Raw genomic sequence first — 24,761 nt, 5'->3', positions numbered from 1 at the left:
TCTAGGTTTAACAATTGATCTGCAATTGTAAAAGATTTATTCCCTCCAGTAAAGATAAAAATGAGGGAATGTTGACAAAAAGTCCCTACCACCCTTCTTAAGATCACAAACTCTTACCACTAACTTAGGTACAGAACAGAACCTAAGTACTTTTAGAATCGACATCTATTTGTAGATGGCAAAAGTAAAGGAATAAATAATTCACAGCAGATAGACATGGAAAATATAAGAATAATCAGAGTCTATGACAAGAATGAGGTAAATCAAATGAATATGCCTTCTCACGGGAAGAAAATCACTTCCTTGATTACACAATCTTTCAAGTTCTATAATCTTCCTGAGTTTCTGTGTCCAGTTACTGTTCATATACTTCAGTTTCTAAAGCTACAATAGTTACATAGACAGATGACTCACACCAATAGCCCTTTCATCACCCTGTGTTCTTTTAGTCTAAATAAACCCCAGTAGCTCCCAGGCCTCTCTCAGACAGTACTAACAGTAGAGGCTTCCACTATATTCCAAGGCAAAACACCTCAGAAACTGTAAAACTCACTGGGGTGGGAGGAGGTTAAAAGTCCCTGAATAGCACAATAACTACTTTCCCCACTCTTATGAAAAACTTAAGTTTTTCTTTTTAATTTACACCACACTCAAAAGAAAGTGCATTTTCTCCTTTGGGAGAATGTGTTTCGTAAGTTTTAGGAGGTAAAACATCACACCTCTCAGAACAAGGGGATTTAAAAGAAATGTGTATGTGAAGAATGTAAATCATTAATTTTCTTTCATAGCTTCCATAAACTTGGCTGGCTCTAGGGAATAAGAATCCTAGCATGGGGGGTGGGGGGGGGGGCGGCACCTGTGGCTCAAGGAGTAGGGTGCTGGTCCCATATACCAGAGGTGGTGGGTTCAAACCCAGCCCCAGCCAAAAACTGCAAAAAAAAAAGAATCCTAGTAACTAGATACTAGTAATCCTAGTATCCTAGTAACTCTTCTAGAGTTGTAGGAGTTATTCGTAACATCCTATGTTCCTGAATCTACAAATTAAAACATCTAGGCTGAAAGCACATGAAGAGATCTAGCCTGCCCTTTCATTTAACTGAAGCAGGGTGCACAGCTCAGAAGCACCCGGCTTGATAAATTTTCACAAAGGGAGTCCACCCACATAACTAGAATGCAGGTTAAGAAATTAAAACACTCAAGTCCTCTAGACACCCACCTCGTGCTCCTTCCCATCAATAACTCCCTGTTTTTTTCCAAAGGTACCCCACTATCCTCACACCAAACATCAACTTTGCTTTTACAGAGAACTTCAACTAAATGGCATATTGTAGCATTTACTCCAGCGTCTGGCTTCGTTCACTCATTATATTTGTGAAGCTTGTCCCTGTTACCAAAGGCAGCAGTGCTTCTCTTCACAGCGCTGTAATGTTTCAGTATATGACTACTGCACAATTTATCTACCCTGCAATTTAGGTTATCCCTGTCTTTGACAACTACAACAGTGGGGCTCTAGGCACACCTGGATACACATGCCTTTCTCTTCAGGATATGCCTAGGAGAGGAAGGTGGACACAGGATAGGTAGCTCAGCACACGCTGCCAAGGTTTTCCCAAAGCAGTGGTATGAGTAAGAAGGAAAAGGAAAGCTTAGGGAATTAAAGTCACCTTGCCCAAAATATAGAGTGATTTAGGAGAAGAACCAGAGATAAATTCTGGAATAATGCTACTTCCTTCTAAACATTCTAAATAATGCTCAAGGAAATCCAGGTGAAAAGATTAATGTAAAACCTGAAGGACAAAAAGAGATAAACTCCCAAATAATGCCAAAAGACTTTACCATATTGGGTTCTGAGACAGAAATATAACATTTCCCCCTGTAATCCACCCGCCTCAGCACTTGGGAGCCTGAGGCAGGTAGATTGCCTGAGCTCATGGGTTTGAGACCAGCCTGAGCCAGAGCGAGATCTCATCTCTAAAAATAGCCAGGTGCTGTGGTAGGCACCTGCAGCCTTAGGTAGTCGGGAGGCTGAGGCAAGAGGATTGCTTGATCCCAAGAGTTTGAGGTTGACGTGAACTATGATGCCACAGCACTCTACTGAGGGCAAAAGTGAGACTCTGTCCCCCAAAAAATGTTTTCCCCCACTAGTTAGTTACAATGACTGCAGCCAAGTCACTTAACTGGCTTCTGTGCCAAAACATTTTCAACTCTTGAATGAGTATGATGCTTCTATTTATTTTATAAACTTATTAAGTAGAATAATCATGATGAAAGTACTCTGGCAGGATAAAACACTCTACTTGATGTTATAGAATCTCTACATCATTACTGTCTACGAATAACACATTCAAGATCTCTCATCAAGTAAAGAAATCTTTGAATCTTGTTATACAATATATCAATAATAATGACTTCAGCAAAGGAAAAAAAATCTTCCTACATAAAACACTGCAGACACCTTGGCTACATGTTTCCCCAAAGTGTGAAAATATAGCAAAGATGAATCATTTAATGTTGATGATGACAACTGAAAATAACAATAGTAACAAGATGATCCAAATAGAGTTTTATAGTTAAAAAAAATTTCCTTACATAATTTCTCAGAGGACAAAACAATGTCAGTGAGAACGACCAATTCTCCTAAATGGCATCTTAGGTACATGTGAGCACCCCAGGGACAAATTCTCTTGCCAGCTAACTCCTAGGCTCTCTGGACATAAGGTTACAGCCTCTCTCACAGAAGTCTTTATGGCTCAAAGGAGCAGGCAATAAAGCTTTATTATTCTATTGCCCACACATAGCACAGCAGACAGTAAAAGTTTATCCCCAAAAGAGCTTTCCTTATTCACAAAAAATATTTCCACCAGCAAGAGAGTTAGAGGATGTCATAAACACTTGAAAGTTAGGAATAAGCTTTACTCTATCACCCTCCTCCAAAATCGAGAACGGCCTTTAAGAACCAGTACCACAGTCATGTCGGTGTTCCTTGTTCTGTGTCCCGTCTGTTACTTCCTTTCCCTATGGACTCTCATGCTCTTTTCTTCCTCCCTGTGACTGCCTTAGATTTTGATGAAGAGCTAGAGTATGTCCACTTTTACACAGTCTTAAACAATAACAGGACATATGTATGGTATACTTTATTCACTGTATAATCAATGTTGAATGCTTATAAGAATTTCAGAAGTTTCTAGTATTGATAATTAACTTGGAAGGCTTGCACAGATTCTTGTACGATAGGCAGAGAATTACTAAAATCAAGTCTGATGGTAATTCACTGGCCGTATCTACTCTTCATGTATATAAAAGGACTGAGAGTTGTAATGTGAAGGAGAAAATGATCTAAATACACTTTTCCAATTGATTTTATTTAGATTTTGGTATACCATGTCAGAAATCATGATGGTATTATCTCCCAACCACCAATAAGTAACAGGTTTATTAATAGCCAAAAAAATTATCTCGCCATGAAGACCACCAGTAAATGGCAAAGTATATAAAAATAATAATAATCCTTAAGTATCCATCTCCACAATCACGGTCACATCCCCACACACATTCACATACAGTTCTCTACGAAGCGCAGCATGCAACCAACTGACCAGAATGATTCAAACAAAGTTAATTTGTTCCATTAGAGAAAAATCTGTCTACCAACCACCAACTTTAGTATTTAAATGTCAAATTCCCTCTACCTTGAGATGAACCAAATAAACCAGGACTAAGCATAAAGTCTATCACCAGGATTCATTTACTGTTTCGGCCCATTTGTTGGAATGGATCTAAATGACCACCCAACTAAGTAGGGTCTATCAGGCCATTTAATGATACAGCTATCATCTACAGAATAAATAAAAGGATATACGCGCAGATAGTTTTTATAGCACCTTGCTCAAATATGATATAAATCTACCTTCCCAAAATTTTATATGGTTAAGAACATATTGTTTTGCACGTTTCATAAAAGAAACAAGATTCTCTAGGAAGTAATAGAAGAAACAACATTTGACACAGTCACTAAATTCTGCCTTCATCTAGCATGACATGGCAAATTTAAAAGTAACCGATCTGACTTGTTTTCTGAAAAATTACTTCTTCACTTGATCTTAGCCAAATGGCAGAGAAGCAATGAAAAATTTCTTCTTGTAGAAAGAGGGACGGAGGGAGGGGGGTGGGACCTTGGTGTGTGTCACACTTTATGGGGGCAAGACATGATTGCAAGAGGGACTTTACCTAACAATTGCAATCAGTGTAACCTGGCTTATTGTACTCTCAATGAATCCCCAACAATTAAAAAAAAAAAAAAAAGAAAAGAAAAAAAAATACTGAAAAAAGAAAAATTTCTTCTTGTTCTCAGGGTTAATGGCTTATCTTGGATACGTAAAAATACCTTAACCCCCACTGTACAGCCACCAGTGGTCAGAATCAGATGGTGGAGACATGACCTAATCATATTTAAAGCAAGTTCTGATTCTATAGGCAATCCAAGTTCAATGACATTAAATACAATATTCACCATGACACTGACCACAGTTTTGATCTAATTTTGTCAACTGACAAATATTTATGAGTAAGAAACTATACACTAATGTAAAATCACAATTTCCATGGGGACTAGGTCCTGAATCAGTAGGCAAGGTGAAAATCAACTTGATCAAATTACAGATTACCCTAGAATATCCCTTATATCACCCATAAAGTACCCTAAACATAGTTTCTATATTTAACTACACAAAATCTTGAGAACCTGTAAGTAAGATAAAAGGAAGGAGGAAAAACAAAACCAATATGCACATGTTAGAGCAGTTTATCCCTTAAGAATTTATTAAATCATTAGGAAATAGTACATGCCAAATATTCCCAAGGGATCCTGATTGTACCTGCCATAGTAAGACTCTGTCTCAAAAAAAATACTCAGTGGCTGCTCTCAAGGAGTTCACAGTCGGGTGCTGAGAGACCATGGCTAAGTAACACAGCAGAACAATGCAGAGCTCAGGGACACAAGACGCAAACTCCTCAGTCTGCCTGGAAGAGACAGGAAAGGCTTCAAAAAGAAACAGTGCAAAACAGAAAAGGCAATAAAAGCACAGGAAAACTTGTATTTAAAAAGAATAATAATAAACACACCTAAGAAGACAGGAGAATATTCCATTTTTAACTGATCTTCGTGGGCTGGAAATGATGGCCGATATTTCACAATATTTATTCCTTGGAAAAAACTTAACTACTATAGTAGTTACTAACAGGTTTTATAGTAGCTAACAGGAAATTCACAATATTCTGTATCTGCCAACGGTTACACAACTAAGAGTTCTACTTCTTAACGTACCCATACCTATTAAAGGAAACTGTGAGTAAGGATAAAGATTGCAGGAGAAGAAAGTACTGACCTGAAATTTCTGTTTCATCTTTTCTTTTAAGACACAAATGTGAATAAAGTGACTGCCTTAGAATAATGTATGGAGGAACACAAGACAAGGCTTTCGAGTCATATAAAGGACATGTGACTCCTGTCCCTGCCACCTTCCTAGCTGAGTGGGAAAAGTTACTGAAACTTCCTGAGCTTTAATGTCCTCATCTACAAAACTGACATAATATGACTGGTGACCTTGACCCTGTTTGTGAGAAGACAACCATCTATGAACCTAAAAGCACAGTGATAAGTGACAGAGATACAGAGAAAAACAGGACCTGGCTCCGAGGGCTACACCTCTTGAGAGACACTGTGTGCAGGAGACCACAGGAGGATTATAAAAGCAGGAGTCCGTAAGACCAGAAAGAGTCAGAAAAATCTTCATAAAAGTATACCATGGAATACTATTCAGCTATTAAAAAAAATGGAGACTTTACATCCTTCGTATTAACCTGGATGGAAGTGGAAGACATTATTCTTAGTAAAGCATCACAAAAATGGAGAAGCATGAATCCTATGTACTCAATCTTGATATGAGGACAATTAATGACAATTAAGTTTATGGGGGGGGGGAAGCAGAAAGAGGGATGGAGGGAGGAGGGTGGGGCCTTAGTGTGTGTCACACTTTATGGGGGCAAGACATGATTGCAAGAGGGACTTTACCTAACAATTGCAATCAGTGTAACTGGCTTATTGTACCCTCAATGAATCCCCAACAATAAAAAAAAAAAAAAAAAAGAAAAAAAAAATCTTCATAAAAAGGATAACCTTTTACACCTGGTGAGAAGAGGCCCAGAAAGGTAAATGACATGTCCCAGATCACCCAGCAACATTAAGACACAGCATGCTTTCTAGATCTCAGCTCGGAGTTCCTTCTTTACTCAATATATTTTCTTTTTTTAATTTAATTTTATTTATTTATTTTTTTATTAAATCATAGCTGTGTACATTAGTATGATCATGGGGCACCATACACTTGGTTCATAGACCGTTTGACACATTTTCATCACACTATTAGTAATTTTCTACAACTAGTCATTGGCCCACGTATCACACATAAAATTTGTATTTGTAAGCCACTCTCAGGCCCTCCAAAAAAAACAGGGGTGGGGGAATAACCTACAGCAAGAGCAGAGGCCAATAAACAGTAATAGGAGAGGAAGATTCAGGGAATCTGGATGCATGTCCCAGTTCTGCCACTGAAGAAGCGAGTGGGACTGAGCAGGTCATTCAACTTGCTTTTAGCCTTCATTTGAGCACTTTAAAAATATTAACCATACATATATAGATAGATTTACATAGGAGGATCTTTCAAAGAAAGCTTCCTGGAAGCTCAGTGTGCATAGAGGGAAAAAGAAAAGAACAGACCTGCTTTGGCCAAAGACAAAATGGGAGTGTGAGCCTCTCCCAGCAAATTCATTATTTCCAGGGGTGGGCAAAGCCTATCTGCAGAAGCCCTAGGTCAGTGAAAATAATACTGGAAACCACTGGAGTGCACCAGTGGATGCCATACTCACTCTTGAATTTCACTGATCACAAAAAGTTCAAAATTTATTTTAAATGACTGACATGGGATTTGTACTTTGTCAAGTAACACTGACTTTTAAAAAATTATCAGTATTATTTCATAAATGAAAAGGTACTTTAGCACCAAAACAGTAGAAAGATAGGTAGATAAGAAAGATAAGTAGGAAGAACAAGATAGCAAATGAATAAATTTAACTTTGTTTTATGAAACTACTGGTGGGCCAGCAAAAATCATTAAAGACTAGCAGATTAGACAATCCATCCAGAGAACCTCTGAGGTCTATTCAAGTTCTAAAATTATATAACTTCTACTTCTTCGAACCTCCCATTTTAAGAGAACCAACTTCAACTGTATTTCTATTAATGCCAAGATCACTTTAGGTATTCAAGAAAATATTACCCTATTTATTAAGTAAATAAAGTAGCCCAGGGTCATTAAAATAAAAAAGCAAAACCAGAACGATAAAAGCAAATAAATTTATAGTGTCTTTAAAACTTCAACCACAAAATGTACATCATTTTAGTTATTTTAATGTAACGTTCCCCAAGAATTATGAGCACCTGTAATACAGTCAAGGCAACTTTTAACTGTCAGTGTTAATGTGCCTCTGAGCTGTTTTCTACTCTCCACTCCTTTATAGTTTGCGTTCAATTTCACCAACCTCATACTTCTGTTTAATAAATCCTGCTTTCTATTCAAAAGCAGTATAGCACAGAGATATTTCTGAGCCCCTATTTCCTCAAGTTTCAGCACCATTGTTCTTTTTCTTTACCATTTTTGCAAAATCTTTCCGGCAACCAGAATTACCACAAGCACTTGTGACCCTCAAAGCAATAGGAAATAGCTGGATAATGAGGTAAAACTATGTTTCTAGGATTAGGTAAACTTCCTGAAGCCGAGAAGCAAAGTGATCTATTGATCACTACTGTAAGTGTTTTTTTTTCATATCTCAGTTTAAAATCTTCAAGTTATAGGAACATACAACATCCTGTTAGCTAAAGAAAAAGCAATTCTATTGCACAGTTCTGCTAAACAAAGTTTTGATACCCAAAGACCTGTATCTCCCAAACCACTAAGTATCAGTTACCCAGTGAGCCTTCGTAAGAATTTCAGCTTCATCTTCTTCCATTCCTGACACTGCACATAACATATTCTAGGCAGATTTTAGATCTGTCTTTTAACAAAATGTTGTGTCAGATTCCTGACAGGTCCATTTCAACTCTATTTTACCCAGTCACACTGTAAAGCAATTTTTCCTTAGAAATACTCATTCAAAAAGAAAGAGAAGAGATAACCAGTAATCATCACTTCTAAAATTTAAAATTCATATTATCATTAAGCCTTCTATTTGCTGGGAAATAAAGATAATGGGATTAACTTTCAAACACGTTTCCCCAAATTTCTAAAAAACACTGTGTCCTGTGTATTTCTCCTTTTGTAGTAACATGATGTTTGCTGCATGAAACACAAAATGAGGTACCAAGAGAGCTATGTGAATCTTCCCTCCCACCCTCAACACACACACACATACACACACACACACACACACACTTTCCATTTCTATGTACTGATTCCTTAAAATAGCTGCCAAGGAATAAGACTGCATTTTGTGGTAAATTAAGTCTGCAAATACCACTTTCTATTAAGGTATCTTGTAGGTTCTGGATCAAAGGGATGTTAGCTGGAACTGAACCACAGGGCCTCAGAAGGCAATAGTCTCTCAGGTCACACAGGATTATGTTTAAATAAAAGGATCAAAGAGAAGGCAACATTTACTCAAAACACTAAAGTCGTATCTATCATTTAAAACTCACATACACACAGAAACCTAATGATTCATACTGTATACTTCCTCTTACATATCACAGAACTTTGGACCATCACCCCTCTACAAAGTCATTCCCAATATCTTCTAGGTCTGTTTCCAAAAGGCCCCTGAAAAGCTATGAAAGCCTTCATCCTCTGTCACTTTCATTTGCAAAGAAGCTGGGTGCAAAAGTTCAGTTTCAGCTAATTTGTTGGGCTCTGTCAGTCAGCCTGAACCTGTCCCTGCTGCCAGCCCTCAGTGTCTTAAAGAACAGTTGAGGCCTAGCTACCACTGGCCACTTATCCTTCCAGTAATAACACTCCTACAAAAGGGCTGCCATCTCTGAATACTCAGATAAGGGCTGTGAAATGGAGGCAGTGCACATATTCAGAGCAGTAACAAAACGCGGCCTCTCTCTATTTAAAGCTCCAGGTCGGAGAGCAAAGCCATGTCAGCTGCAGAGCCTCTTCTTTTCATTACCAGTGGTTGTGCAGAAATGAGACCTTTTCTTGAAAAGAAAGTCTCTTTTCTTTATTCCAGGCATCCTCAAACTTTTTAAACAGGGGGCCAATTCACTGTCCCTCAGACCGTTGGAGGGCCGGACTATAGTTTAAAAAAAAAAAAAAACTATGAAAAACAAATTCCTATGCACACTGCACATATCTTATTTTGAAGTAAAAAAACAAAATGGGAACAAATATAATCACACCGCCTCATGTGGCCTGTGGGCCACAGTTTGAGGACCCCGCTTTATTCAATGCCAGGAAACACAGACAAACACAGAGGGGGGAGTTAGAAATGTAGGGCAATGGTATATGTATACCATGAAATATTATGCAGCCTTAAAAAAAGATGGAGACTTTACCTCTTTCATGTTTACATGGATGGAGCTGGAACATATTCTTCTTAGTAAAGTGTCTCAAGAATGGAAGAAAAAGTACCCAATGTACTCACCCTTATTATGAAACTAATGTAGGACCTTCACATGAAAGCTATAACCCAGTTACAACCTAAAAATAGGGAGAAGGGGGAAAGGGAGGGGAGGGAGGAGGGAGGGAGGGGGAGGGAGGGGGATTAATGGGATTATACCTGCGGTGCATCTTACAAGGGAATTTGTGAATCCTAGTAAATGTGGAATGTAAAGGTCTTAGCAAAATAACTAAGAAAATGCCACGAAAGCTATGTTAACTACTGTGATGAAAATGTGTCAAACTCTCTATGAACCAAGTGTATGGTGCCCCATGATCATACTAATGTACACAGCTATGATTTAATATAAATAAATAAATAAATAAAAAGAAATGTAGGGCGAGTTTGGCTAAAAAAGATGAGTCCCAATGGAAAAGTCCAACTCTGATGGTCTTTACAATTTTGTTTTCTTAGTTGACATATTCTTAAAACCAAATATGTACACTAATTTATAGAGGAATAAAAGGAGGAAGATCCAGGAGGCAGGCTCAAGGGCGAGAACAATTTCTTATAGCTTAAACTACTATTGAAAAAAATCCACACATACAGCATCAATGAGTATAAAAAATAAACCACACGTAGTAATATATACAAATGTCCATGCATGCACACAAAGGAATGCAAGGAGCGGGGCTTTCTTTAACTCTAGACGGAATCATTCATTCCACTTTCTTTAACTCCAGACAGTATCACTCATTCCATATTTACATATGCAGAAATGAGAGCGGGGTACTGAAATAAAATAGGTTTCACTTTATGATGAACACCCAATATTCATAACTATCAAATGCCTTCATTAGATTTAAGACCTTTCTTCTCAAATTTAAATTTTTTCCTACTTCAGCCTCTAAGATCTCATTTCCCTGCCATGGAGATTCAGATGTGCACTTTAAAGCCTATGCCCAAGTCACCACCTGGTTTAGCTGTCAGCTGCACATAATGGAGATCTTGTTTTCGGGCACTTCGGAAGAACAGAGTGATATTTAACACTAAATACGGGCAATGTTTTCATCTTACCTGTAGAATAATTGCTTCCCACATCAGAACTACAGCAGGAGTCATCTCTGACCTGCTCCCTCAGTGCTATGGCCAGTGTAGAAAAAAATGGCAAAGAACGTTCTTGGCTTCCTCAGGGAGCTGGAGCTTTGCTAACGCCCAGGAAGAAATCACAGCTGCTCAGACACAGCACAGTGAGACAGAGCAGGAGTCTGACATAACGTTCGTTACTCAGCCCTGGCTCTAGGAAATCATTTCTACTCAACATCCTCAGAATACAGACACTAAACACCACTCAGTGGCCAACAGGCCAGATAAAAATCAAAGCTGCTTATAACTGTACATACAGATTTGAGGAAAACCACATACATACTAGCTGCAGATTATTGTTAACAGAATACAGCAAGTGAGAGATACAGTATTCTGTTCTCCTAGATGCCAGGAACTGAGCCGGATGCTTTCAGAGTTACTTATTATCAAGTTGGGTTCACACAGGCTGCCTATCTAAAGATGACAGGGATGAGAATGCTACCACTCCTGGCCCACAGAATCTACTGCCTTGTGTATTTAATAGACACAAAATAGAATTGGAAAAGGTTGCAGGAGCAAATGGGGGAAGCCCATTGGGCTTTCTTCATCCTGCATCATAGAGGAAGCAAAAGAAGATTTAAAAGTAAATATAGGCCACATGGGAATGAATTCAATTAGAATGTCCTGTTATGCAAACAAGTATAAAATGCATAGTGAAAAGGACTTCAATTTTGGCTAGGCACTTGCAGCTCAGCGGCTAGGGCACCAGCCACATACACCGGAGATGGTGGGCTCAAATCCAGCCCCAGCCTGTCAAACAACAACTACAACCAAAACATAGCCGGGCGGTGTGGCAGGCACCTGTAGTCCCAGCTACTTGGGAGGCTAAAGCAAAAGAATCGCTTAAGGCCAAGAGTTTGAGGTTGCTGTAAGCTGTGACGCCACAGCACGCTACAATGGGTGACATAGTGAGACTCTGTCTCAAAAAACAAACAAACAAACAAAAAAAAAACTTAAATTTCATTTCAAATTATAAATGCTGCTTTTGTCAAAACATAGAACTCCTTTGTCAGTTATACCATAATAGAACCAGGGAACAATACATGCACATAAGCCCTTACCTTTGCCGGTCTCTTGCCGGCTTCTCTCCTGGCTTCCCTTTCTTTCAGTCTTTTCTCCTACAAGACAGAGGAAAAAAATCAGCAACATATAAACTTGTATCTATTAGATGTACAACATTCATTACAGTTTTATTCCTTAAAGCCAGCTGATAGGTGAACTTTGTTTTTCAATAAACATTTATCGAGTACCCACCATAGGATTGGCACATATTTTATCTTCTAAAAGTGGAAATAATGAAAGCACATACTTTATAATGTTGATGTAAGAATTATATAAAAAACATAAGTGGTTCGCATAACTTCTGATATTTGACTAGTCCACAACCAGTGTCGGCTATTAGAAGAAAAAAATGCAATAATGACTATTTTCCTAATCCTCTGAAAAATCCTCTCTCTGAGGGTTCTTTGGAAACTGGCCATATTTTCTCAAGAAACCCTAAAAGTCATTCTCATAAAGAATACTATTTCATTAAATTACTTTTATAATTTCCCCATTAGTTTCCCATTAATCACAAAATCTGTAGAAAAATGCAATACCAAGATCTTTTAAATAAGAAAAAGGAAATATGCGTCACATAAAAAGTTTTTACAATGACTCAGGTAATATTGAAATGAATGCTGCTTTAAATTAAAAAGCCTGTCTTTCTCTCCAAAATTAAACTGTCAACCATAAAAAGGCTATTCACAATCCTAAATACATAGCTAACAATTTATATATTTTTTTAATTTTGGTGAACTACTAGGTCAATGTAAAAAGTGAATAGATAGCAAATATTTTTTTCACGATTCAGTGAAATGCCATCATGATTAACTATTACACTGAACACATATTAACATGTGAATGAACATGTTTTCCAAGCCTGAGCACTCTTTTATTAGCATTATGCTTTACAGACACATAACATTCTACAAATTTCAAACCCAAGGCTAATCCATACTCTGGAGACAGATCCGAGCTACTCTGCTGCTTAAACCCCATGGAGGACAGAATGCTCCCACATATCCTGTCTGCGTTAACAGACTCCTTCGCGACAAAGTGAAAACATAACAAAACTCAAAGGGCATTAAATGCTCATTAATTCATAAAACATAAAAAAATCTCAAAGGGTATTAAATATTCATTAATTCAAAGAGGAAGAAAGTTCACAGAGCTTTCAGAATCAGAAACAGATTCAGTTTCTATAGTTCCCATTGCACAGCAGGAAAGCTAAATTCCAAGTGAAACTCAAAAATTTCAAATTCAGCTGGGCATGGTGGCTCACAACTGTGACCCTAGCACTTTGGGAAGCCAAGGCAGCAGGAGGGAGCAAGAAGTGAGACCCTGTCTCCACAAAAAAATAGAAATTACAAGTGTGGTGGGCACTTGTAGTCCCAGCTGCTCAGAAAGCTGAGGCAGGAGGATCACTTAAGACCAGGAGTCAGGGGCTGCAGTGAGCTGTGAGGACACGACTGCACTGCGGTCCAAGAAACAGACCAAGACTCTGTCTCAAGGAAAAAAAAAAAGAAGTTCAAAATCAAACAGCTACTGTATATGTGTCAAGCTCTAAGTAATACATGTTAAATCATTCTGTTTCTGTGGTCAGTATTCTTTTTCTTCTCCAGCTTTGGAGAAAATGTTTAGTAATCTGACTTTCAAATAAAATATACAACTTACGGGGCAGGTAAAACTTCATATACAAGTATGCAAGAGAAACATTCTAAACATTACTTTGAAGTGCCAGAAACCAAGTTCAGGCAGAGGAAAAGGAAAGATGAAGAAGGAGAAACTCATTACCAAAGAGCTTAGTTAGAAAGCGGCTGATCTCAAACCTGTTCATGTGACAAGTTTAGTGATTTTTCCAATACATTCCAAGAATAAAAATGTTAGGGTTTGGGGATTAAACATTAACAGATGTAACTTTAGAAACAGAAGGAAACAGCAACTAGCATTATTTTAGCAAGCAGCAATTAATGCAATAGTTATATTATCACACTCTATCCCTGAATTGGTTTTCTAATGAGATTGGGAAAGTTGTTCTGCCACTAAAATAAAATAATGTCAGTGTTTCCTCACGTTGTGAGAAAAATAAATTAACGGATAACAGTTTCTAAAAAATTTGTGCCTAATTCTTAAAAGTTGGCACCAATTACTGATTGTCTTTATGTATTTGGAGACAACAAAATACATGAAAGTAGCAAAATATTAAAGGAAAATTTTAATAACTGATTCTAATTATGCTCAGTTTGGGAACTGGCTTTTACTTGAGGATACATGTATTTATTTTTTTACCTCTCTTCTCTTTTCCCACAAAAAGTTTTCCTGCTTTAGATACTAAAATTAAACATAACAGTATTTTACGTTAGTCTATGAAAGATCATAATCTCTTTCAAGTGTCTTACTGCTTAAACTAAGACTACAGCCACATAAAAATCAAATAACTACAGAGAATAAAATTGTACTTTCATAAAATTTTATTTGCACATTAGTATATTACTATTATTTCTTACCTACAGTAATAATTCAGAATTTAATGTTAACAATATTCTAGGTATTTCACATACCAATTTGTTTTATCTTTTTAAACCTATTGTTTTATCTTTTTAAGCCTTTGTAACTACTTGTAAGGTATTATTATTCCTGTCATATGGATAAACAAGGGAAGTTCGAAGTAACAAAGTAACTTGCCTGATGTCCACTCAGGTAGTGAGTGAGAGTGACAGACTTGGGACTAAACTGGGTCCATAGAGCCCAAGTCCTTACTCCCTCACCCCTGGCACACCCCCACATGCCACACTCCTCCCTTAGAGCATTAGATATTTGACTTTGTAGGGTCATATACAGTATTCTTATCTTATTAACATGTTTTGGAGAAACATTGCCACTTCTTTCATTGGTCTGCTACCACATGGGTCTTTCCATCCTGATAACATTTTTGAACGTTACTTACTTTTTTATTAGTTTCCTACACAGAAGAAACATAATTGGCCACATTTACAAGTCACATAAATTTTTATTGTAATTATTCAATAACCGGCCTTCTCTCAACATCTCTGAGTATTTGAAAATGGCACTTCAAAGTAGCAGAGAATAAACTCAGTATGTTTACAACAAAGACAACCTTTCTATACAAATAAACGTAACAATCTCCATCCTAAGTTTTTTTTTTTTTTTTTTACTTAGCCATTTAAACCACGTCAGAAAAAATATACTGACGATTTCCTATCTCTACTGAATTCCACTATTAATGTACTATAGTCACTAATGGATATTTTAAATTGCAGTTTCAATTGGCTATCAGAAACCACACGCATGTGTAAATAAGACATTTTCTCTTATGTTTTTTACCACAAGGCTCAGACAGATGAGGAATCTCATTAAAAACAACAAGCTTTCGGGCGGCGCCTGTGGCTCAGTGAGTAAGGCGCCGGCCCCATATGCCGAGGGTGGCGGGTTCAAACCCAGCCCCGGCCAAACTGCAACCAAAAAAAAAAAAAAAAAAAAATAGCCGGGCGTTTTGGCGGGCGCCTGTAGTCCCAGCTGCTCGGGAGGCTGAGGCAAGAGAATCGCGTAAGCCCAAAAGTTAGAGGTTGCTGTGAGCCGTGTGACGCCACGGCACTCTACCCGAGGGCGGTACAGTGAGACTCTGTCTCTACAAAAAAAAAAAAAAAAAAAAGTAAAAACAACAAGCTTTCAACCCTGGGTGAAACAAAGGGGAAATAATTTGAAGTGAAACATTAGAAAACTTTTCTTTCTTATCTGAAAAAGCTATGTGAGTGCTCTGTCTGCAAAGAGCCGAGACTGTAACTTTAGCCTTTCAAGAGAAGCACAAGAAAACAGGAAGTAGAATTACGGTAATTCAAAATTTATAAATGGATATAGGGAAGACAGCATATTCTTTGTTGTAGTAGAAAAAAAAATTTTTTAAATAAAGATTTTGACAACATATAAAGATTAAAGGTTGGAAAACAATGACTTAAGGGAGAAAGTATAATTGAATTTTACCACATATTAGATTCAGTAACTGAGGTCTACCCGTCTCCCAATTACATGTGGTTCGAATGCTTTAAATTCTTTATTATTCCTATTTCATTTTTTTGAGGAGAAAAATACCAACAGCTATTTTATGCCACAAGAACGGCAAAATTTTATCTTTAGTTCTGCCATGCTGTAAATGATTAAGTAGAAGGAGAACGTGAAATTCAATAATGAAAATCAGTTTCACAAGGGACAGAATAACAGAAAATCACATTTCAAGGTACAAAATACTCCCTTTCTAGGTATTATGCTTCTTTTGGTTTCTCATACACTATCACTTCCAGAGAAGAAACACCATGAAGTATGAACTTCATGACAGTCATGACTGTGCATTTAACCTTTTTCATTCTACAGTGATACTTGAAATTTTGTAGATTTAGAAATATAACTCATTTTTCAGGTGGTTATGGAAGCACGACCCACTTGAACGAATCTCAGGCAACTGTGTCAGCCTGGTAAGGAACTGAGTCCCCAGCTATCACACTGGAAAGAAGAAAGATATGTATCTTTCTTTAGTATATCAAAGACTGTTTTTCAGGGAAGAAAACTGGATCAACAAAACTGAGTAAAAGACAAGAATTCTAAGTTCTAAAGATATCCCCTGCACTCTAAAAACAAGATCCCAGTCAATCTAAATCTTTCCCAGGAACTCAATACAGTAAGGTTGTTTGATCTCTTACCTATCCTACAGCTTTGTCTGAATATAAAAAAGTTGTCATACAGATCTGTAACAACAAGAAGGATATGAGGACAGGAAGTAAAAAACTGACAGGGAAATAACATTTCACTAGTTAATCCCTTTGAATATTTACTAAGCTATTTTGTGCCAGGCCATGTGGTGGGCACTGGATACATAGTAATGGGCAAAAAAGACTCAGACCAGCCTTCCAAGGCCTTTATAGTCCACAATTTAATCCTGTCAGTCTCCTAGATTCCACTGGCACCAAACTCCCCTCCTCAACTCCCCCACCCATTACTCACCCTCAACCGAAACCAGTCTACCTCTCAAATACCACACGGTATTTAAGGAAAAGATTCCACAAAAGAATAGAAAAAGGGGTGATAAACAGCTCAAACTTGTCACACCACTGATGGAGAAGACCGATGCAAATCGGAATATTTACCTCATTTTTGATACTGGATATAAGGCAGCCCAAACACCAAGACGTTCAACTGAATGGTACTAAATGCTACACATTCATAAGAGAAACCTTCCCAGATAGACATCTTCTAAATTGTAGAACACAGGCTCTGTAGTAACAAGTTGGCCCCTTCTTTTTAACAATAAATCTGGTTGTGACCATTGTAGGAAAGGCTAAAACTAAAAGATGACAAGGTTGTCTAGAAAAGAATCTTTTCCCTCTCATGTAAATAAGCTTTACCTGCAACTTCCATTTTAGAATTAGGCAACAGATGCTTGCTTAGTTCCCTTGCTCTCAGGATGACATTTCTGGCCTCGGGAAAATTTCACAAGACCATGCGAGCCAGACAAGTCTCTGACATTACCTTAGATTCTTAAATGGCAATTGCTAATGAAAAATGTAATCTGATACTACTATTTGTACCAATATCACTACACAACTAACATTCAGGAAAACATAGTAACAGTTGGGTCCTAAACTATACAATTAACCATGATACTTATTTATTCTTAAATTTATTTGAGACCAATGATCTTGTTCTGGAAATCTGAAAATTTCCCATGATTTGTCATCCCTTCTTTAAAACCCTCCACTCCTAGGTGGTGCCTGTGGCTCAAGGAGTAGGGCGCCGGCCCATATACCAGAGGTGTTGGGTTCAAACCCAGCCCCAGCCAACAAAAAAGGTCTTTAAAACCCTCCACTCCTATCATCATCGCTACCTCTATTCACTGCTTCAGAGTTCCCTGTTGTAAGAGAATGACTCAGGGTTTGAGACAAGTAGCAACACAGCTGCATAGTTTTTTAAAAAGACAGAGTCTACAGGGTGATAAAGACCTCAATAAGACTCTCAGAGGTTATTTGTAAGATGTGGTGTCTTGGACACTTAACTTAATCTACAAAGTCTTACTTTTATCATCTGTAAAATGAGACTAATTCACTTATTTTAGAAGTTCATTGTTAGCATGTAATGTGGTGGTACACATAATCTTTGTGAGGGGTCCATTTAAGTAACTGTTACTTGTTATTATTAACATTCTTGCTACCACTATTCCCAAATCAAGAGCTTCCCTCTTTCTTGACTATCATACAAATTTATTATTAAGCCACCTGGATTCCATTCCAAATTAATTCTGTGTCAACAATAAAATAAAACAGATTTCTTCAAATGTCCCTTTAATTCATTCGTGACTTCTAATGTTTATGCTGATAATAAGCAGAGCAAGACTACGCCCTCTCTGCAAGCAGTCCTGACACCCATCTCGACATGTTTGTTATCTAAACACACATTCTGATATGGAAAAAGCACTTACAGCAAATTTCAAGGGAATGAAAGAACATAATGAATTGTTTCCCTCCGCTCTCAGCTGTGATAGCAGATATTATCACCTTAAATACAAGTCAACTTTCAGAACCAAGAATGATGTCACACTCTACAGAGCAGATTTTCACTCCATTAAAGTAAAAACATTACCACGATGAGATCCAGGCCCATCTTTCAACAGTTCTGATTGAATTTTCAGAAATCACACTGCCTCCATGCAGAACTAGTGCTTTTGAAATTTACTAATCTAAGGATGGGTTTGTATGTAAAAATTATAGTTTTTACTGTATTTTTATTTCTAATGAATGATTTCAAATATTCTGCAGAGAAAATAAAAGTAGTAGGCACACTTAAGTACTTAAGTACTGCTACCTGTAACTGCCAGGTTGACGGTGAACACTAGCATTGTTTCAGAAGAAAATGGTATTTAAAGGCTGTAATGAAAACACATAACAAAGAAAGCTGCTAAGTGACCCAGAGCAGTTACAGAAGGGCCTCTGAAGTCCAGAATAGTAGATATGAATTATGGTAAGTGTTGGGAAGCTGAGTTCTACTCCTACTGATGCCATGAAACTACATGGGTTTTGTTTTTGCACTGTAAGCCAGCCAAAATCTTTGTATCTCTTATATTCAAAGAAATGGAAATGGGTACATTAAAGAGATGTCTGAACTCTCATGTTCACTGCAGTATTATTCACAACAGCCAAGACATGAAAACTGAAGAGCCCGCCAATGAAACGATGGATTAAATGAGTGTCATATACACACTTGGTGTATTATTCAGCCTTAAAAAGACAGAAAATTCTGTTATTCATGACAACACAGATGAACCTAGAAGACATTATGCAAAGCAAAATAAGCTAAGCTCTACACAAACACCACATGAGGAACCTAAAAGTTAGTAGACACTTTATGAGAACTCAGAGTAGAGAGTAGAACACAAGTAGAAAGTACACCTTTTCCATGTGTAGAAAAGCAGAATGGTGAGAACCAGGGGAGGGGAGTGGAGGAGAGATGTTGGTCACAGGTTTCAAAGTTCCAGTTAGACAGAAGTAAGTTCTGATGATCTCCATGCATATTACACAGCAAAATGATGCAATGAAACATCACATCATACCCCACAAATATATGACAATTATTTGTCAATTGAAAGTAAGGTAAAACTTGAAAATAAAAAAATACATTAAAAATATTTATACCTCGTTTTTATGAATCTTTAAAATAAAGCTATAGATATTTACTTGAATCATAGACGAAATTACACAGCTTTCAAAATTTGGTAGATGAAAATATAAATCAAAGACAGGTGGAACAGCACGGAGGAAAAACACGTGGGGGGCAAAATGAGCACCTGAGTCCCACTCTGCAAAGACTGAGTCATATCAAAGCTGTTAACTTTTAAAAGCACGAGCAAACACATACTTTCAAACAGAATCATTAAGACTAAATTCACTTACATACTAAATATCAAATGCTTTCAAACCAAAAATATAGCATTTTGAACATGCTGGAAATAAAATTCTAAAGCTTATGAAACCTTCTAAAATTGATGTACATTTTAAAAATATGTATCAAATACAGATGGTTTTATGGACTTTTCTTTTCACAAGGAAAATTCTTTCAGGCATATCCCCTATTCAGAATTTTGTGTCAAAAATTTCTTCACCTCTTTCTGTCTTCCTGAAGTAAAGCTTACCCCAAGACCCTAGAGTTAGTATTGTGAATATTCTTTGGGAAGGTAATATATTCTTCTCAATTTACTTTCATAGAAGTAACAAAATTATGAGTGACAGCCTCAAGGGAATACATAATTGTACTTGCCCAAGGCAAAATCTTATGCTAGAACAATTGTCATTATTATTAATATTCACAATCAGGAAAAATCTGACTTCAAAACCAACATATTCAGGTAAAAAAATAAAGAAAAATAACCCGTGCAAGACTAATGTATTTAGTTTTAAGTGAGATTTTAATAACTATTGGAAATAAGTGAACAAGGAGTAAGTCTTTCCATCAACCAAAATAAGCAGCTGCTTTGTCAGGGAGAAAAAAATGACAAATTGAACTTTTGTTTTCCAAATAGTAATGGATAATTTTACTCAGGTCTTATTTAAATCTACAGAGTCAATGGATCTCACTGATCATTGGGATTAACTCCCATTCCTACTTCCTATTTGTCAGATTAGGAGAGCACAGTCCAAACTGGTGCCTGGTAACCCAAACTGGACTGATGCCACACTGAGCCGAGTAGACATCCCAAACACAATTGTTTCAGCAACTTGTAGAAAGTATCTACTTGCCATTGTAGAAAGTATCTCATATCTTCTGGGCAGAAATCTACTCCAAGACACTTGGTGCGTAACTGATCTCAACACTTGTGCTGAGCCTTATGCATGCTATTATAATAACCTAACTCCAAAGTGCTCACAAACATACTATGTTCTCTAGGACACACAAATACATGTCTGAGTAAATAACAGATTTACTGATGAAACTACTATGAACCCAATCAGGTAAGTATCAGGTAGCATCTGCATTAAAATTGAATACAGAGAACTATTCCTGTTATTTCCTTGTGCTTTTCTTCAGACTACGTAACATCTTCAACTATCTGGAAGGTATGCCACAGACTGCCTTGTGCAGAATTCACCTATTTTTACATAAAAAGGAAGTTGTTACTAACTTTTTCAAAAGACATTAACTCTTAGTTACAGAGGTACTAACTTCAATTTGTTGGCCCAAAACTTATCTGTTCAACATTGCTGTGGCACAATCATGGAAACAGTTTAAAAATCATGTGCTTAGGCTCCCATGCTCAGTGGTTACACCACCGGCCACAGACACTGGGGCTGGTTTAAATCCAGCCCAGGCCTGCCAAACAACATTAACAACTACAACCAAAAAATAGCCGAGTATTGTGGTGGGCGCTTATAATCCCAGCTACATGGGATGCTGAGGCAAGAGAATCACTTAAGCCCAAGATTTTGAGGTTGCTGTGAGCTGTGACGTCACCACACTCTACTGAGGGTGACATAGTGACACTCTTGTCTCAAAAAAAAAAAAAAAAATCATATGCTTAGGCATGGTGGTTCATGCCTGTAAAACTAGCATTTTGGGAGGTCGAAGTGGGTGAATTGCCTGAAATCACAGGTTCAAGAGCAGCCTGAGCCAGAACAAGACCCCATCTCTAAAAATAACCGGGTGTTGTGGCGAGCGCCTGCAGTCCCAGCTACTCGGGAGGCTGAGGCAAGAGAATCACTTGAGCCCAGGAGTTTGAGATTGCTATGAGCTGTGACACCACGGTACTCTTCTGATGGCAAAAGTGAGACAGTTTCAAAAAACAAAAATAAATAAAAATCATATGCTCTATTTTAACAATGGTAGAAAGGAAATGATTTAAAACAAAAGTCCCCAGGGCTGTGGCTCAAAGGGGTAGGGTGCCGGTCCCATATGGTGGAGGTGGAGGGTTCAAACCCAGCCCCAGAAGATGGCTGAACTGAAGCCAGCTTTCCACAGAGGCTCCTGTCCAGAAGGAGAGTTAAAGGACAGAAGTTCAGCAAGTAACCTGGTGGATTAGAGCTGATCCAAGAGAGAAGGCTGAAGAACGCACATCAACCCTGCTGAGGCAAGCTGCGACCCCAAGGATACAAACAAAAGGCACAAAACCCATTGCCAAGTGGACAGGAGTCCCCTCTCCCATGAGAACAGCTTGCAGTTCCATACAAACAAGGGAGCAGAGTGCAAAAGTCCTCCCATTATATCCCACGGGAGAAACCCTCTAAAAATTGAACCTACTTCCCCTACAACGGTGCCACGGTGCTCTCCTGCCAGTCATAAAATGGTATAAAACTGTATATATTCTCTACCAGCAATTCTAAACTCCCAGAAGTCCCCTACACTCACTCTGAGGTCCGGAAGCCTATCCCCCAGGAGTCCAGATTCTTGGGTATTTTCTCAAGAGGTGTGGAAAGGGCATGGACTGCTGCTGGACAGTGCTGACTCTGCAGCACAGGAGTAAGGGAAGAATGGTCAGCTGAGAGGGAGCGGCAGTGCCCCAAGGCACAAAGCAACAGCTGCAGCAGCAACAGTAGGGTTCACCCATGGATATTCCAGAGTCACACCCCCTGTCTCTATGGGCAACCAGAGGAGGCTGGGCATCTTCTGGGGTGGCAGCCAATGGCAGAACAGATCTGAGACGGAAAGGCAGGCCCCGTGAGTAAAGGGTTTGCCTGAGGCAGTACCGGCCTGGGTAGAGTGCGGGGACTAGAATACGCATACCCAGAGCAGGCAGATTCCCAGGGCGGGGCTGACCCAAAGGACTTCTTTACTGAGCCAAAGAAGCACCTGTCCCCAGGAGATCATTAGCTGAGAAAAAACAGGGCAGGCAGAGGCTGGAACTGACAGCTAACCGTGCAGCTAAAACACAAACTGCAGCCAATAGCAGGCAGCAGCACACACAGGGTCTGAGTCGCAGGTCCTGTGAACTCAAACAGCATCTGATCTGCAGGGGAATACAGCCGAGACAGAAACAAATTCTGCAACGTTGTCCTGTTCTGTCAGCAACATCAATCAGGGGCAGGGCTGGAACTGAGTGAACAGCCCCAGCCTCCATTAAGCACCCGAGGTTGTGAGGCCTCATCTTCCCCTGCCGGATAGTGGCAGAAAGCAGTGGCCTGGCTGAGGAGAAACAGATCTCCCTGTGATTCAGGCAGGCTTATACCCCTGGAGTGTCTGCTCATTGGAGGCAACTGGGTCACAGCCCTGCGTGGTTATCAGTGACTGGGTGTGACAGAGGTGCAAGGCGGTGAAGGAGGCATCAACCTGCTCAGATTAATCTATTTACGGGGTGGGTCCTCCTGACCTCATGGAGCACCAGAGCACGTTATATTTGAGTTGAGTTCTCAGCAGACCCCAGAGATCTAGTTGCCAGAGACCATTTGAACTCTCCCACCTGAGACAATTGATTTGGACCTCTTGAACTGGACCAATCGCCTGAGGACTATTCAAGTGGTACCCTGGGTGTGTGTTTGTGGGAAGGTTTGATTTTCCTTTACCAATTGCTGCCTGTGGGGGGCAGGGTGACTTAATTACTGGCATTTCTCCACAGCTGAGATTTCAACCCAGAGCAACTGATTCACTAGGGTCAGAAAGAGAACTGCTGAAAACAAGACAGAGCCACTTAGCCCCACCACAACAAGCAGGTCCCCAGTTTCTCAGGCCGTAGCATGGTACGCGTCCTTGGCAAAGCCCCAGGAGAAAAGGTACAGACACCAGTCCCAGCTTAAGGGCAAATGGCTGGTTAATCACTACTCCTGGAGCCCCCAATACAACTTATCTTTATCTGCTCTAGTCAAATGGTGTAAAATAATGATGGCCCGGAATCAGTGGAAAAACTCCGGTAACATGAATAACCAGAGTAGATAACCCCCCCGCCCCCCCCCCAGGAAAGACATGGCAGATGCAACTGAAGATCTCATTCATAAACAGATGGCCGAGATGTCAGAAATCGAATTCAGAATTTAGATAACAAACAAGATTAATAGAATGGAGAAAAAGTTATAATTAGAAATTCCAGGAGCAATTCAAAACTTGTCTCAAAAATTCAATGAATTTATAGACAAAATCACCAAAGATTTTGACACAATGAGAAAAGAATTCGCAGCCCTCAAAGATCTAAAAAATACAGTACAATCCCTCAGTAACAGAGTGGAGCAAGCAGAAGAAAGGATTTCTGACATTGAAGACAAGGCATTTGAATGCTCACAAACTCTCAAAGAGGAAGAGAAATGGAGAGCAAAAACGAATCATTCTCTCAGAGAGGTCTGGGATAATTGGAAGAAAACTAATATTTGCCTCACAGGAATCCATGAAAGCAACGAAGTGGCTTCGCAAGGCACAGAGGCTCTTCTCCATGAAATTATGAAAGAGAATTTTCCAGACATGCCAAGAGATTGTGAAATTCAGATAGCAGTTTCAGAACCCCAGCATGACTCAACCCGAATAAGACATCCCCCAGGCACATCATAATTAACTTCACTAAAGTTAATATGAAGGAGAAGATTCTGAAAGCAGCCAGACATAAGAAAACCATAATCTACAAAGGGAATAATATTAGAATAACTGCAGATCTCTCTGCTGAAACTTTTCCAGTCAGAAGAGGGTGGTCATCGACTTTTAATCTCCTAAAACAAAATAACTTTCAACCCAGGATCCTGTATCCAGCTAAATTGAGTTTCATTTATGATGGAGAAATTAACTATTTTAATGACATTCACATGTTGAAGAAATTTGCCATAACTAAACCAGTTCTCCAGGATATTCTCAGACCTATCCCCCATAATTACCAGCAAAATCCTCTCCCACAAAAGTAAACTCACTCAGAAACTTTTTTTCAAACTCCACTTCCACAGTGGTGAAAGGATTAA

At 38.7% G+C, this 24,761-nt stretch overlaps 1 protein-coding gene across 1 annotated transcript in view; it reads right to left on the bottom strand.

Moving 5' to 3' along the window:
- DDX10 (DEAD-box helicase 10) overlaps positions 1-24,761 on the bottom strand; it is a 352,575-nt gene that overhangs the window by 93,421 nt on the left and 234,393 nt on the right. Inside the window, exon 16 of the mRNA XM_053594940.1 lies at positions 11,859-11,915. Coding sequence (XP_053450915.1) covers positions 11,859-11,915 — 57 coding nt within the window. The remainder of the gene's footprint in view (positions 1-11,858; positions 11,916-24,761) is intronic.

This window comes from Nycticebus coucang, chromosome 6 (assembly GCF_027406575.1).
Source record: "Nycticebus coucang isolate mNycCou1 chromosome 6, mNycCou1.pri, whole genome shotgun sequence".
Lineage (NCBI taxonomy): Eukaryota > Metazoa > Chordata > Mammalia > Primates > Lorisidae > Nycticebus > Nycticebus coucang.
The sequence above is the reverse complement of the archived record's forward strand: the minus strand, read 5'-3'. Positions and strand labels throughout refer to the sequence as shown.